This window comes from Plutella xylostella, chromosome 26, assembly GCF_932276165.1.
Source record: "Plutella xylostella chromosome 26, ilPluXylo3.1, whole genome shotgun sequence".
Classification (NCBI taxonomy): Eukaryota; Metazoa; Arthropoda; class Insecta; order Lepidoptera; family Plutellidae; genus Plutella; species Plutella xylostella.
The window spans coordinates 1,872,036-1,888,997 of record NC_064006.1 but is presented as its reverse complement, the minus strand read 5'-3'; the positions used below and the strand labels follow the sequence as shown (position 1 = coordinate 1,888,997).

General features: G+C 37.7%; 1 protein-coding gene across 1 annotated transcript in view; it reads right to left on the bottom strand.

Annotated features, from left to right (window-relative positions):
* The window catches only part of LOC105393051 (cGMP-specific 3',5'-cyclic phosphodiesterase), a 92,332-nt gene that overhangs the window by 2,171 nt on the left and 73,199 nt on the right, over positions 1–16,962 (bottom strand). Inside the window, exons 5-17 of the mRNA XM_011564763.3 lie at positions 7,561–7,687; positions 6,725–6,843; positions 6,148–6,413; positions 5,329–5,505; positions 4,835–5,008; positions 4,265–4,390; positions 3,777–3,894; positions 3,005–3,096; positions 2,047–2,370; positions 1,712–1,865; positions 875–1,034; positions 408–628; positions 53–218 (exon numbers count right to left, since the gene is read on the bottom strand). Of these exons, the coding sequence (XP_011563065.3) occupies positions 53–218; positions 408–628; positions 875–1,034; positions 1,712–1,865; positions 2,047–2,370; positions 3,005–3,096; positions 3,777–3,894; positions 4,265–4,390; positions 4,835–5,008; positions 5,329–5,505; positions 6,148–6,413; positions 6,725–6,843; positions 7,561–7,687 (2,224 nt within the window). The remainder of the gene's footprint in view (positions 1–52; positions 219–407; positions 629–874; positions 1,035–1,711; positions 1,866–2,046; positions 2,371–3,004; positions 3,097–3,776; positions 3,895–4,264; positions 4,391–4,834; positions 5,009–5,328; positions 5,506–6,147; positions 6,414–6,724; positions 6,844–7,560; positions 7,688–16,962) is intronic.

The window sequence follows — 16,962 nt, the reverse complement described above, 5'->3', positions numbered from 1 at the left end:
TCAGTCATTTTATTAATTTAATATCGTACATATATAGAATTTTATACGGTACCTTCTTGGTGGCCTAGACATAGGGTTTGGCGTCTTCTTTATTTTGAAAGACGAGAAAGAAGTTTTGAATGGTTTTGCTAAAACTAAGCTGTTATTTTCGGTCGCTGCTTTCGTACAGTTCAACGTTGTCACTGTAAACTCGACATCTTTTATTGGCTCGTTTAGTGCTGAAAATAAAAAGAAAATGTAGGCAATTATAAACCAAGTCATACAAATTCAGAACTATGCTTTTCGTCATCCAGTTAAGCCAATTGCATTTTTCAGTTTGGTATCTTTTTACCCTTATCGTATTGTATCTCATCTCACACGTTCTATTTAACTATGTTTACATAATTTACAAAATCTCTGACTCTTACCAGTAAATTCCTCAATAGGCTTATCAATAGTGTCATGATCAATCCAAGTCAGACCCATTTCAACTTTTTCAGCTAGATCCTGCCATCTTTGTCGGTTCTCTAGGGTGCCCAAGTACAATGGCTGAATCCACGGGAAAGTTTCAGATAAGACCTTGTACAACGGTAGGCATATCATGTCGATAAAGCCTACTTGCATTTGCGGCAGCTCGTCTTTTTTTTCTCTGAAACATAACGTGAAAAAATTTAGGTATACCTGACAATGTGTCTTTTTTCGTGTTGGCAAAAGGTTTTTATGATTATCGTCAACCGGTATCATGAGATACCTATATTTTTTAATGTATTTCAGTGAAACTACAAATTTGTTACTTCTTATGTTCTTGGGTATTTTTTTAAGATTCCTTCAGAATCCAAATAAATTATTATTGCTAAAGAATAGCTGTACATGACTGCACAGCAATATAACCTACCTGTCCATCATAGCTATAGGCTGTTGATTGAGCTGTAGCTTCTCCAGATCACCCTGGTCAAAGAACTCATCGGCCACCAACTTGGCCACTTTGTGTTGGACCTCCCACGGCTTGGCTATAGCTGACACGTCACAGGCTGTCATCATCATACCGCATAGTACTGAAAACACATGGTATCATAAATATCATCCTCCAAATCGTCTTCATTTGTAACAAACTAATAATAATAATAATAAAAAATCTTTATTGCGCAAAAGAAATGTTACATATTTACTATACTTATATTAAACAAGGTATTATACTTAAACTATATCTATGCACACGTCTGAATTGGACATTAATCACAAGGAGCAGGGGTCCCCAAACTAGGCTAAGCCCGTATCTTGGGGTACCAAAAATGACTTGACTAAAGGTAATTTATATTAATAAAACATAATCAGTGTATGTCACACAAGAGTGAAATAAAATTTCAAAACAAAAACAAAACATAAAATTATCTTAAACAGTCTTCTTGTTATGGTAACTAGGTATAGAAATAAAATCTTAAAATCTTTAAATCAATCAAGGATATCCTCAGTACAATAATAATTTAGTTTGAGTAAGCATTCCTTCAACTTAATTTTAGCCTCAGGGAATTTTAATCTAATTGTTTTGGACTATAAAAGTAATTAAATTTTCAAACATTTTAGGTCTTAAATTTTGGGATTCAGTAAGTGCTCCAAAAATCCTTTCAGATATTTTAATCATGCTATGGCATCAGTGTCGTATTTTGGCCCATTGCTATATTGGGAATATTATAAAGAAATATATTTTATATGATCAGTTTCTAGATCTTACGTTCTTTCTTCTCAGGGCTCTGCCAGTCAAATTCTCCGTTGTCGACTAGATCTAGAAATTTCGATTTCTTCTTGAAATACATCGCGAGATCCGTTGATAAAATGGCCGTCTCAACGACTCGCATCACGTCTTTGTAATCGCACGGTGATAAGGCCTAGAATTTACAAATAATTATTAAGACAAACATTGATTTCAGCCAAAAATCTTTTAGTAAATTGTGAAACAATAAACGATAGTAAAAATTTACAGTGGCCAAAATACAAAGTTCAAACATTTTCTAAAAGAGTGAAAAGCTATATAATAATGATTAGAAAAAGACACAAATATGTACAAACCTGAAAAATATTATTGCTTTCGCTGTTCAAAATCATAACACACTGATCGAAATGGTGATGCTCCATCGTAGATGTTGAATAAAGTATTGCTAGAGGACTCTCAGTTTTCGTCTGGAAGGCATTATTCGTCCCTCTATGGTCAAGATCGTGACAAAGGCAGGCCACTAGAAGCCCTAGAATTTCTAGGTCTGACATGAACCTTTCCATTTTTCCCGTCTTCAGCATAGCAAACATTGTTTGGGCAACGTTTAGAGCGTGTCTCCAGTTGTGGTATTTTACTGGACGATAGTTTTTCTTAACGCTTAATGTCCATCTACAGAGAACCTGTGAAGGAATATTATGTATTCAATCTTCTTCTTTTTACCGTTTCTACTACAAACACAAGACCTAGACTAGGGTTGTTTGTAAGGGTTGATGAAAGCTAGGATTGGGAAATTAGATTAGCGTCAGTTGCTGACTGACGCCTAACTTATATCAGAAACAGGTGATATACGTCACTCGTGTAGGTTTATTTCGTGTACCTGCCTCCGTTCATAGCATGCCAAGACACACAAGACATATTATCACATAATACTTTTAGTAATAAGGCCGTCGATTGTAGGTACTATTTATTTTATTTTCTATGTATGTGAAACTGTTTCTGTTTGTGTACAATATACACGCACACACGCACTCACGCCTTGTACTAATGTACTCCCTTGCGGGGTAGGCAGAGGTGCATTGCTGCACCCACTTTTCGCCAGAGTGTTATGTTAGTCCCAATGTAATAGGGGGCGGGCCTATTGCCATTTTTCGGGCACATCCAAGACCCGAGAACAAATATCTGTGTTTAAACAAATATCTGCCCAGCCGGGAATCGAACCCGGGACCATCGGCTCAGTAGTCAGGTCACAATAAAGAGTATTTTATCTTTATCTTCATAATATTAGGTAAGACTTGCGAAAACTTCCATACTTACGTCGTAAGGTATATGGAACTTTTCAACCAGATTGCACTGTAAAAACATTCGGAGTGTCGCTCTGCATGTATCTTCATCCGTGAGGTCGAAGTCTGTAAGAAATATGTAATGAAAATGATAAAAATAAGGGGCATATAAATTTAACGTCTATTTTATTCTATTATATTCTCTGTGGGGGTGTCAGTACCTGCACCTGGCTCTCTCGAGTGGAACCTTTGTGCATATCCCCAAGGTCTAAACTGCCTTCCTAAGCTTGGACCATTTCCCACCACGCTGGTCCACTGCAGATTGGTGGGTTCACATAATCTAGATGTGCTAAATCTAGTTATGCAGGTTTCCTCACGATGTTTTCTTTCACCGTAAGAGCGATGGTATACATTGTACTTAAATTCAGAAAAGAACTCATTGGTACATGTCAGCGCCGGGATTCGAACCCGCATCTCTGGCGTGAGAAGCGGGCGCTTACCCAACTGAGCTACCAACGCTCATTTTATTTAATTATTCAAATTTAACGTCATTTCGGTACTATATTTTTCGGCACCGCCGAAAGTAGAAAGATGCTAGGTGTTGCTTATCTATTCTACATACTAGTAGTACTTATGCTAATCGGGTGGGGATGCTAAATAGGAGTTAACATAGAGCCAGATCTAGAACAAGAGCATTACTTTATCGTTGGAAATAGAACCTTGAGCCAGTGTAACAAAGCTTATTTTGAAACTCACAAAGTGTGAATCAAATAAGCTGTAAATGGTTGTATCGTAGCAAAACTTACCGTGAAACTGAAAACTGTAAAGGTTGTAGGTTTCAGACGACGGGATGAAGTCCTGACACAGTTTGACTGTGTCTTCTGTAGCCGCCGTGGCGTGGTACGACAGGCATTCGAGAGCGACCTGGAAGAGTAACAGAACGTGTTAACGACGCTAACTTTTTCGCATTAAATATAATGTATAGGTACTCCGTTGCAAAATAGGAGCGAGTTGCGCCATTGACATTATTTTACTGAAATTCATGTAATAGTCCTAGAAGTGTGGTAAGGGCGCACAAAAGCTATTGTTTGGGCTACAACTACATCTAAATTATGTGCACTAAAAGTCAGAATGCTACTTATTTATGTAATTAGCGAAAAACCACAATATGGCAAAAAATATTCGACTAAGGCCAGCGTGGGGTAGACTAGGCCTAAAACCCTTCCTTCATTGGAAGGAGACCCGTGCCCCTGCATATATGCAAGATATAATATTATAACTATACATAACTCACCTTCTGCTTGGCCATCAGCTTGCACGCGTTCTCATACATCTGCGTGTTGTGGATGCCGAGCCCGCAGAATATCGCGAACGCCTCGAATATCGAGATGTCGCTCTCCGTGAACTGAGACCCGTTCTCCTGGAAAACACCTTTACTTTAACACTTTTATCGTTACTTTTGAAAAAAATATCTTTATTGGCGTAACAAAGGTTATTCTAGTAAAAGAAGAATCATGGGGGAATCTCCTACGTTTCGCATAAGAAGAACCATATGATAGGGTCCCTCTTTATTGATTACACATGCCTATTTGATATAGTAAATCCCCTTTATGCTCCATCTAGTAGTAAGAAAAAATCTTTATCTAATCCATTAGACTCTATGAGCTTTGCTTTTTCAACAACACTTCAACCAATCACATTCTGTCGAGCTAGTACGAGGCGCAAGACGCGTACGTCAAAACGTGACAAATGTTTTGCATCGCGCTCACACACATCGTACGGCCTCGAGAGCGAGTGTGTTGGAGAACTGTTGTCACGTCTTAACGAGCGCGTCTTGCGTCCAGTGCTAGCAAGTAGAACTAACCTTATTAATCAGCTGCGCCACACCTATCACGTCCTTATTCGCATTAACAATAGGCATACACAGCATGGTGCGTATGTCGATGGCGTCGTCACTGGCCTGGTCGGTCACCACCATGTTCTCCTTCCGCCAACAGTCCACGTCTGATATGTTCAGCGCTTTGTTCGTTTGCGCCACCTGGAAATTTTCATGCGCCGTTTAAATTGGGAAGCCTTGTAAGGTCTGCTATGGAACTGGGGTAGGGTAGGTAGTTTCAACGACAATAGTTGAAAAAATTCATCAAAAATACGTCACAGCAAAGGAAACCTTTTGGAACCTGTTCCTAAGGAAGGAATTGGATTAGGAATTTTCGGCTTTGGCCTCACAAGTATAAAAATTTTGTTATACTTTAGAGTCAGCCCATAATTGTAATTCTCTCAAAAACAGCAACGAATAACTGGCGCAATACCTTAAGAATAATAATAACTTTTACAAACCACATAATGTACTGTACTTACAGCCAAAGCGATGCAAGCGAGCGTAGACTTATTATCATGTTTAGGGCTGAGCGTGCGCCGCGTCTGCTGCGCTCCCAACTCGAAGAGCGTGTGGAAGCGAGTGGGGGCGGGGGGCGGCAGCGCGGGGGTGGTCGACTGCTGGCAGCCCGGCCGCTGGACTATACGCTCCAAGTGGCTCTGGAATGGTATCACATCATAGCATATCATCAAGAATAATTTAAATCCTAGATGCTGCTACACGGGTAGTTATCGATGACGATAAACTCGTTTAATGCGTGTTGCATCAATCACAGTGCCATATTTATGGCAAATCGCGATAAAGTGACTTTTATCTACATCGATAACGAACCCGTGTAGCGGCAGCAGGTCAGGATAAAGGGTGACTATGTCTTCATCAATTGTAATTTATTTTTGGCACCACCTGCATCCACCTGATTGCAATCAGACACTGAGAGCGTCCCAATGAGTGTCTGTAGTAGAGTTATCCAAAAAAGTGTTTCAAATTGATATTAAAATTATATTATATAGCGCTTCACTTCGCCTTAAAAAGTTTTCCCGTGGGAATTCCGGGATAAAAAGTAGCCTATGTTCTTTCCCAGGGTCTTAACCGTATGTATACCAAATTTCATTCAAATCCGTTCAGTAGTTTTGGCGTGAAAGAGTAACAGACAGACAGACAGACAGACAGAAAGACAGACAGACAGACACAGTTACTATCACATTTATAATATTAGTTAGGATTAAGTTTATGGCCTAATATTCTGACGGTCGACTGTAGTTTAAACTACTCTAGATCTTGCGAAATGAAAAACCACTTACCGACTCACAATGGTCAGTATCCAAAATGAACACCGCACATCTTTCACACTTCAACAACTCCCTTGCTTCAGTCATGATCTTCGTCACCAAACACTCCAAGTTGCTCTGCTCCTCAAAGATACTTCTGGCTAAAGCCAATAGGATCTGGTTGCGTTTGTATTCCAGGACTGATGACTCGAAGAGCTGGGCGTTTTGGATGCCGATGCCGCAGAATGTCAGGTACCGTCTGAAGACTTCCACATCTCGCGGCGAGAATTCTTTTGAGCCTGGGTAGAGGAAGAATGGTTTAATTTGTGGTTGTGGTTACGTATCAATATTGATTTGTTTGCATTGTGTTAATTCAAATGACATGCAGTTTTTCTAACCAGCCCGGAAACAAGTCGAATGTAGTCTGAGGAAAAGTGGTTGATAATATTCTGATGCGCTGTTAAATATACTTTAATATTGCAGATTACGTCATCAAGGTAGTATTTTCCGTTTAGGAACAATTTGGTGCCTTTGTCACTGGAACTTTTTCATTTTTGACTACATATTTATTTTACATCCAAGAGCCGAATGTTGTTGAACCAGCACTAACCGTCAGTCTTGTTGATGATCTGCGCGACGCCGACCACGCCCCCCTCGTAGTTGCAGATGGGCATGCACAGGATCAGCTCCGTCTTGTAGCCGGTGCGAGCGTCGATCTCGCTGTTGAACCTGGATTCGAAAAGACGATTTATTAGTTGGGGTATACAAATTGAATTTCAATTGTGCCTTCAAGTCCTTCGACCTGCAGCTGGAGTGATACTCTAGCTTTACAAAAAAAACGAACGAACGAGAACAGGATCACAACAGTTGCGAAATTGAGTTAAAATTACTTGACACACAATGATGGTGGAACTTTGGTGGTTCTACACTACTATATACCAATAATTTTATCATAAAAATTTAATACATTATTCAGTGTTATTCTTACTACTTGGGAAACTAGAAACTTTTCAATAATGGTAGACAAGTAGATACTCTGAAATCTTTACTTCTTAAGTCGATTTTAAGAACAACGTCTCCAAAATCTTAAGCTAAACTCTAAGTCAAAAGTTGCCTTCACCCCTAAATTTTAAATGACTTGAGTTTTAGTTAAGTACTTCTTATTAACGTATAATTTCGGCTTAGTTTAGGCATTAGTCACGTTTACCTGTCCACGGTTTCCTCTAGATTACAATGCCTGTCTATAATTATAATAATACATTTTTCTCTCAAGACTTCTGCTCGAAACAAGAATATGTCATCCATGTTTTCTCTATCTCTTACGTTCCGAACTTATGATGTCCTTTTACGACCGTCATCATCGTCCCTTACTATAACCAATTCAATTCTTTTCAAATCCCTATTACATCATTCTTGACAGTCAAAATATTCTATTCTATTCCTCACCTAGGATCAGCATAAGCGTTCTTGATGTTAATCGGGCATTTGGTCTGCGCCGCCAGCCCCGCCACGCCGACGCCGAAGGGAATTCGGATCTCCTGCGAGCGCGCCGTGCGGAGCGCATCGTGCAGGTCTGGAATTGAGAACGGAAGAATATATATTATACTGAAATGTTGAAGAAGGTGTTGAAATGAAGGGAGGAGCTTAAATTGGAGGGTTAGACGGAAAAAAATTAAAGGTGTAGGGTCTAGACCATATGTATACCAAATTTCATACAAATCCGTTCAGTAGTTTTGGCGTGAAAGAGTAACAGCCAGACAGACAGACACAGTTACTTTCGCATTTATAATATTAAGATAATATTATAAATGCGAAAGTAACTGTGTCTTTCTGTTACTCTTTCAGGCCAAAACTACTGAACGGATTTGAATGAAAATTGGTATACATATGGTCTAGACCCTGAGAAAAAACATAGGCTACTTTTTATCCCGGAATACCCACGGGAAAACCTTTAAAGGCGAAGCGAAGCTTGCGGGAACAGCTAGTATGAATGCCGGGCAATGAAATAGTTCCACCCACAAAATGCCGACAAACACCTTAATATCTCCTAAAATATAGAACCTAGCTTCATGAATGAAAAAGTTTAATGAAATATAGTTTATTATGCAAACATTTTTAAATGCAAACTCTTTCTAATAGTGTTTTTTTCGAAGCCATGGATAAAAAAAGATAAGAAGCAAAATTTTCGGGTTTGAAAGTTTAGGAAAACATTTGCTTCGTTTTTAATTTTGCTTTTTATTTCATTCTTTTTTTGTCGTTGTGAAATAATTATGAAATTGTAAAGTCTTGCGGCTCTCGTACCCATAAATTATGCCTGTATCACGCGAGGATTGTGCGAGAATCATCACCATGGTGGACATGGGAACCAGCCAAAGAAATGCGGCCAGAATAATGGGCGTGACTCATACTACTGTACGACGAGTGATCTAAAGGTTTAGGGAGACTGGATTAAACCTGAGAAGACCAGGTACTGGCAAGCCAAGGTGCACAACAGTCCGTAAAGATCGATTCACGATTCAAGAAATCGACATCAGACGGGAGTAGCCGTTCAACAACAACTTCTACAAGTTCGAAGGGGGCCAATAAGCGAGTGGACAGTCAGGAGACGTCTTGCCGAAAGAAGATTAAAGCATTACAAGCCAGCAAATGGCCCAAAACTGGAACGGCATCATAAAGTTGTCCGATTGCGATACGCCCGTAATCATACAGAATGGGGTGAGGACAAATGGGGCAGAGTGATGTTCTCAGATGAGTCATAATTCATGCTGTACCATCGTGATGGGAAGAAAAGAGTATACCGACAACCAGCAGAACATTTTTCACAAGTATGTTTTGAAGAAAAAGTGGCACAAGTCGGAAGCCGCTTTCGCGTGCGGGCGGGTAACTCTGCAGATGGTCGAACAGCGTTAGTTCCAATCGAGAACGGGAACCTAACTACTGTGAGATACACCAATGAGGTCCTCAATGAACATGCTGGTCCGTTTTTGGCCAATATGGGCGAGAATGCATTGTTCATGCACGATAATACACGGGCGCACACTGCTCAAGTTGTAAATGAGTATCTTCATGACGTAGGAATCCACAAAATGGAGTGGCCAGCAAGGAGCCCCGGTTTGAATCCCATTGAGCATGCTTGGGAAGATCTTGACAGACCTGTGAGAGACCGAGTTCCACCTCCAATTACACTTCGTGGTCTGAAAGACGCGCTCATCAAAGAATGGGAGAACATTCCACAGCATATGCTGAGGAATCTGGGAGTCAGCATGCCCAATCGCGTAGAAGCTGTATTGAGAGCAGGTGAAGGAAACACCAAGTACTGAGTTATCAAAATACCACGTTTACACCTAATAAACGCATAATTAGAGATTTTGTTTTATTTTTTTAAAAACATTTAATTTAATTTTTTATTACAATATTTAAGTTTTTACATGGGAATATTCTGATGCGCAATTAAATATTCTTCAATATTGCAGAAGGCGTTATTAAGCTAGCATTTTCCGTTTAGGAGTAATTTGATGTTATATCAGTGGAACTATTTCATTGCCCGGCAGTGTATAAGGATGTTCATTGAAAAAATGTGTGGTCCTCTAAAATGGATTGGTACCAGTGTTTTTATATAGCTCATTGTTATGACATAGAAGGAAATGTTTGGCCTTTGTAGTGCAATATTTACGACATATTATATAATTAGTATTACGTTACTAAACTCATTGTTACTAGACTATATTAGCAGTGGTATTTCAACTCGATACTTGGTGATGATAATAAAATAATACAGGGTGTCAAAAAAGGGTAGTAACCAGAACCGGTAACTCTTGGTACAGACAGATAGAGATTTTTTTTTTTTTTTTTTTAACCTAGAAACTTTTGCAAAACACTGTAAAATATAATTCAATCTTACAGTGCTGTTAAAACAGAGTGCAAAAGATGAAACTCTGTCATCTCAACTCTCAAAAATTTTCTTAGAAAAAACAAATCTTGTTTTATTTTTTAGGTTCCACATTTTCCGTCCCTCAATAAGTATTTATCTAAATATTTTTTTACATATTTTCGTTTCTTTCCTCTTTACTCAGTGTGAATACCTTATTGTTATTATATTTTTCCATTACATCCTCTTTCGCCTTTTCGCGGTAAGGCAATCTGTTTGCTCATACCATTTTTCATCCAAAGCATATTTTGTGAAAGCGTTTTGAATATTAGGTACCTATCTACATATTATTTACATGATAGTTAGATTTTGATAAAGTAATAAAAAAAATATCTAGAGAAGATTTACCTGAAATTTTATTATAGTTTTTGGTAAGAACCACAAAAACTACTTCCAATCATTAAGTACAAATAATATTTTTTAATTATCAGTAACCTAACCTTACCTAACTTTACTAGGCATTTTGAATATTCTCTTTCCTTGCTGAAGTAACTTTAACACCAGGCATCAGTCAAAAACTTTTTACAAAACTTAATTCATTTTGTGATACAATTTAAAAGTTGTTCGCGATACCGACCCTCTCCAGATATTAAAATAACAAGTTACCGCTAAAGTGCGGTCCCAGTTATTTCAGACTTCATTCAGGTTGGTTCGAGGTACTTCCATCCATTGGTTTTATCTGTTTATCCAGAATTTAGGTCAGTTACTACACGGTGTGGAAAAAGATAAATTTTATTATTATTATTTAACTCTTTATTGCACAAATATTACAAATAAAAGTACAAAGGGTGGACTTAATGCTAAGAGCATTTTCTGCCAGTCAACCCGCAGGAGGTACAAAGATAAAAAGTACGGGTGTGCAAAAACGGAAAAAAAAGATCAGTATGATTGTGAAGTGCCTAAATAAAAATAATACCTGAACAATTTTTGGACAGCGACTTTTGATAATTTGCGACGTTTTTACCTCATTAGCTGAACTAAGATGATTTCTGTGACCTTATGGAGTCGTTTTTAGTTTTGACATATTCCATAATTAAATTATATAGGTTTGGTATGTATCTTGACTTAGGTACTTGAGTCGTATCAAATGAAATGTAAATTCATTGACACAGATTTCACAATAGTACCTATTTGTTTACGCATTCGGAAAATTGTGAACTGTCACAGGCATCATCTTGGATGAAACAAGGTACCTATAGAAGATTACATCAGCAAAAAAACTCTAGTAAGTCGACATTTTTGCCAATACTTCAAATAAATCGTTCACGAATGACAATAGAACGTAAATGCTTGCTCTAAACTTGAACCGTAGTGGACGCTAAGCGATTTGTCATTTTTGTTTATCAAACAAACGGGGGGGTGGGATGGTCGTTCGCTTCCTGATGGTCTACTCTGACTTTACGCATATAGCTACAGGGTGTCCGATGAATTTCCTGAAGGAGGGTCAATGTATTTGATATGCTTTGCTGCCGATAATACAGTAAAATCAGTAAGTTGGCTTTAGGAGGTTCGTTTCGGTATCAGTTTTATTAGAAATTCACACAGTATTGTCCACTTCATGTGGATATGCGACGTCGTTTCTACATTAATTTATGAAAATCCGTTTAGTACGATACGTGCGATACCCATATAATATCTGGTCGCTTACCTTAAAGCTACAACTCACAAGCCTGTCTTAATTCGTTGGCCATATTGCATCGATACACCCAAGGTTTACCCGTGAATGTCACAAGTCGAGAATTCGTCTCGTGAAATTGGTTAAACATTCACTAGAATGAAAATTTAAGTCTTGACGCAAAGTCAGTGTAACCCTCTCTAGCGGGGGCGAGCAAACACACTGGAAATAGTTTGGGTAATCGATTTATGCTTCAATAGGTATTGCATTGTTGAGGTAATGGTCCGGTATTCTGATTTTACCTTGTTCCTAGAAGCTGCGTTGGTGTCTCCAGAATATTTAGAGTAAATAAATATTGAAAATAAATATGTGGTGACATCTCACACACAGCCATCCGACCCCAAGCTAGACAGAATCTGTGTTATGGGTGTCGGACAGCTGATATATCTAAACAAATACATACTAAATATAAATATCCACACCCAAGACCCGAGTACAAATATCTGTCTTTAAAAAAATATCTGCCCCAGCCGGAAATCGAACCCGGGACCTTCGGCATACCCGTCAGGATCACTAACCACCACACCATTTAGCCGTTCAAGCAGATTCTCTCTTTTAGCTTGGTAATCATTGTAAAAGGAAAAATAAATATTAGTGAATTACCTAAGATGAAGATCGAAGTTACGATAGCAAATCGTAAATTAAAAGTGATTGTTACTGCGAGTATCAAAACTGAAATTTTCGAGTAAAGGTAAGCGTCCTTTCGGCATCATACGCAACGGACGCATCGCATTCAGTATTCTTTGTATAGAAATTCACACAAGTGCGTCCACTTTCCGAGTTTGGTACGATACTTATACTATACCGATAGATAGCTTACCTTAAGTCTGCTAAAGCGTCCACCTATTAATATCGTGAAATAGAAAATATGAAATAAATCGTTATCATTGGCTTGTCTTTGAGCATGTATTAAGTTCATCAGAAAATTTTATATTTATACGATGAATAAAAACATTTTACTTTGACTTTGTTCATGATTAGATAAATATGTCTACTTCAATGCCAAACTGGGCCTGTATATTTTAACAATAAACAAAGTATCATCAATCATCCCCGCAACTCATAATACTCGTAATATCAGCCCCGTATAATAACCATTTCATATGTAAATTCTGATTTAAATGCCAATCAAAATGACATAAATTTCATATGTATAATTTTGATAGCTTATACCAACACGTACGGTGTACGATACGGGTTTAATATGAATGGTATTAAACGGGGTTGATCCACCAAGTTTTAAGTACTTTTACTCAAATGAAAATGGGATAAGCTATCAATCAGACTCATATATAATGTTAAATGGATTAGAATAATATTTATTTCAGATATAAGTCCATAGTTGTGTTAGTAACAATATTAAATGACACAGTTGTTGGTAGGCACCGAAAGGTGATTCTGAAGGCACCAATATAAAAAATAGCTAGGTACTTCATAAAGATTGTGTAAATCTTATTTTCCATATTCCAAAGTTTGTAGTTGTACTTAAAATAAAATGTATGCCTTCAAAATCGCTACCAATCAAGATCAGTAAAAGTGTTACTGATCTTGATAAACAGAAGATGTTATTGTAACGAGTACGTATGTATATGTGATAAAGCTAACATTGCTAAGATATTTTTTTCAGGCAGTTAAAGAAAAAATCACCTATAGGTTAATATATTTACCCGTAACAAAGCTAGCGTTGTTGGTCTCTATGCTTCCATTTTCTGCAGGGAAGCGGAAAACCACGTTGTGTTGACCACCATTTTGTGTTTTTGTAATGTGGTTTCAATTTCAAGTCTAGTTGGCATGCTGGAGACGAATGGTACAGTGGTTACTGACTCTACTGACCGAGGTTCCAGGGTTTGCATCCCAGCCGAGGCAGATATTTTTTAAGGGTGTACGCTTTTGGCCGCTTTCTTTTAAGTACATAAGTTACGGTAAAAATATAGGCCAACGAAGAGAATTTTACCGAACTAACTGTGGGTATTAGTTTAGATGCGTATCGATGGCTAATAATGAGTTTTAGAAGATACAAAGCAGATCAATATTATTTATACATACACAATATACTATATATTATAGAATATTTAATATTGTATATAATAGGTGCCTACATTTAATATCAAATTATCTGGGATTTATCCTATTTACCTAACTTTTGATTTGTTCCTAGCCCTAATAAACCCATAAACTCGTGACTACAGTTACCCTAACGCTAGGACCAGCGAAATGACTAACATTTACCATTCATAAAATGACGTAACCAAAACAAACTTATTTATACGGGCTCGGGCAAACGTCGAAACACCAACGATAGTGTGCAAACAGCCTAAACCTAAACAAGTGTACAAACAGCCTAAACAAATCTGTTTATGGTTTACGCTCACACTAGGACACAATATAAAGGTTTTACTACACTACGCTACAGGTTATGTCAAGAGCTTTTTTTACAGTCCGTCATTCTCAACAACTTTTGATCAACGACATATGAAAATTGGTAAAAAAAAACTAATTGACAGTAGTTTTTTTTTCACGAATTCTCAGAATTTAGCACCATAAAAACTGGCGAAAAGTCAGTGCAGCTACCTTACCACCACCCACACTAAGCACCTGTCAAACATCTGTCAGATCCATACAAGTTTTGTCATACTTTTTAGGCGAGCGACGCTGCTTATGTATTGATAATGTTTGGTGGTGGTAGCCCCACAGAACTACCCCTGAAGTACCTATTAAACAAGGTGTGAGTGTTTATATCGAGTGCCTCTGAAGGCTGTAACTTATACCGTATTGAGTGTCAGCTATTTTCAGCTACAAGGCCGAAGGTTCTTTGTTTATCCTTAAGTTGCGTAGGTAAGGTACTGAAAAAATTAAGTACCTGCTTAAGTATCGAATAATAGTAGTGGTATTATTTAAGAATAGAATACAGAAGAAAAGTTAATTTTGATAGAGATAGGTACTGTATTTAAATTTAATGTTTGTGAATGTTTACGAAACTTCTTAGCAAGCATCTTTTCCTGAACTGTAAATTCTGAACTTAAATTTAATTACTTACTATACTTACTCAAATACTGTCTTGAATTTCCTTTTATTAGGTGTAAAAAAAATAAAAAAATCATAATAAATATTATGCTTGTTTACATAGAATTTTCATTAACACGTAAAATAAAACCTCCATCCGATTTAATTCCAACCCTAGGCAGCTGATAACATATACATGTTGCAAAAATGGTATACTAAGCCGAAAGAGTGTTACTCTTTGGAGTCATTCGGGAAAACTTTTGCTCTACGACTTTTGAAAAACGCGTTCAAATATTGTTATATAGTAACGTGTCTTTTTACCATGCGCACTTTTGCAACACCCTATGTATACATAGAAACCCACTTGTAACCCAAAGGAACAAGAGTAAAGTTAGAAAACGCTCGATTGAAAAAGGACCACTAAAACACTTTAGTGCGGGGCGTAAACTTTATGCCGTCATAAATTACTAGCCTGAGAGTGGGAGGCCCCTTGGGACACCGTGAGGTCACTCTATGTGGCGAAAAACTAAGTTTCAAAGCGCTGCTGCGCGAGCCACGACTCTATCTCGTTGTATTAAACGTGCCGATTGCACGACAGCTCTGGTTCGTTCGTTTATCGTCAGTATAGAGTAACCCTCCGGGCGAATCCAAGTGTACGCTGTAAACAAGATGGCGTAATTTTAGGGGCGGTTGCACAAATAGAATGCATTTATTTTTAGTCTTAAGGGTTGATTGTAAAAATGTGTTTACACGGTAAGGTTCCCTGTAGGTATTTTTAAATAAATTCATCGAAATAAATTTGTCAATGGGAGGAGTGACCTTTATATCTAGCGGTTTATAATTATTATTTCAATAATCGATTAAATATCATAATACCGGTGTTTTTAATGAGTGCTAAAAATATTAAATGTCAAACATGACTTACATAAGTAGATTGTGAGGAAACCTGCATATCTAGATTCTAGATTCGAGATGTGTACCCTTATTGTATTTTACGTGAGTAGTGAGTACAAATGTATAGCAAAAAGCGGGTGACTCACTTGCGAATCACCTCTGGCTTCCTTCGTGGATTACATTCGTGAGCATAATGTTATGTACTTACGTAGATTGAAGATTTCTACCTGAGTATTATTGTGTAGAGTGCGAGAACACAGATCTACATACATAGAGTTGTAAACTTCCTTGTTTTTGTTTTAATATGTTAATTGTTCCCAGTTTTACAGCTGTGTTTGTAAATCCAGGCACCGCAGGTCTGTTGGGACTGAGCACAGACCACACCCTATACAGGGTGTTACAGAAGAGGTATAGGATACCAAAAGGGCATAGGCGGTCAATCTGACCAATTTTTGAAAATTCCAAAAAACAAAAATTTGTCCTAAATACTATCTCGTGACCATTTTTTGGTTTACTATTTATTTACTGTTGCTGTCCAGAGCGTTAAAAAGGCACCAGCTCAGCATGTGCTGTAGAAGTTTGTTGTGTATCGAAGTTGTCTTTCACGTTATACCTACAGTGTGTGGCACAGAATTAAACGCATGAGTTGTGATTCTCAAAGGAGCCTGTACAGTGTATTGTACAATAAACACGACACCCTTAAATCCCTTGAGGCCGGTGCGGGAATGTCTCACTTTGTTCAGTAAATGTAAAGACAGACAGAAGACGTTCTAACGTTAATAAAAAAATAAAGGGTGGCTGTTTTTATGCGTGTGTAAGTTTGGTAAAGACTTAAGTGATAATTTTAAGTATAGAAAAGGTGATGCTGGATGGATGGGAATCGGCATATGTATGTTATGATTTACGGGAATTACATAGTAAAACATATTATGTCATTAAATCCATCGAAAACTAAATCTTCATGTTATTGACGTTGAATTTTGCAAACTTTGCAAGTGTGTCGTGAATATTTTTTTTCGTAACACAATTTCAAGTAGATAGGTACATGCACTTGCAGAGTGGACCCTTTGTGTCTATTTATCATGTGCCTGAATCTACATAAAATTATCTCAACGGTTTCAGTAAAAAAGACATGGGGATTCCACACATTCTGAACATGTTGTTGTTTAACTGTGATAAAACTCATATCGCCTAAAACTCTTTCGGCACAATCTCAATCAATCAATAACTTTGCTCATTTTGCAAACCACGTTTTTATTTACTATAGCATTATACTCCACCTTGCGGAAATAAACTAGCATGCGCTAGGTAAAATGGTCTAAAAACTTTTGGATTTTCACAATGTCAT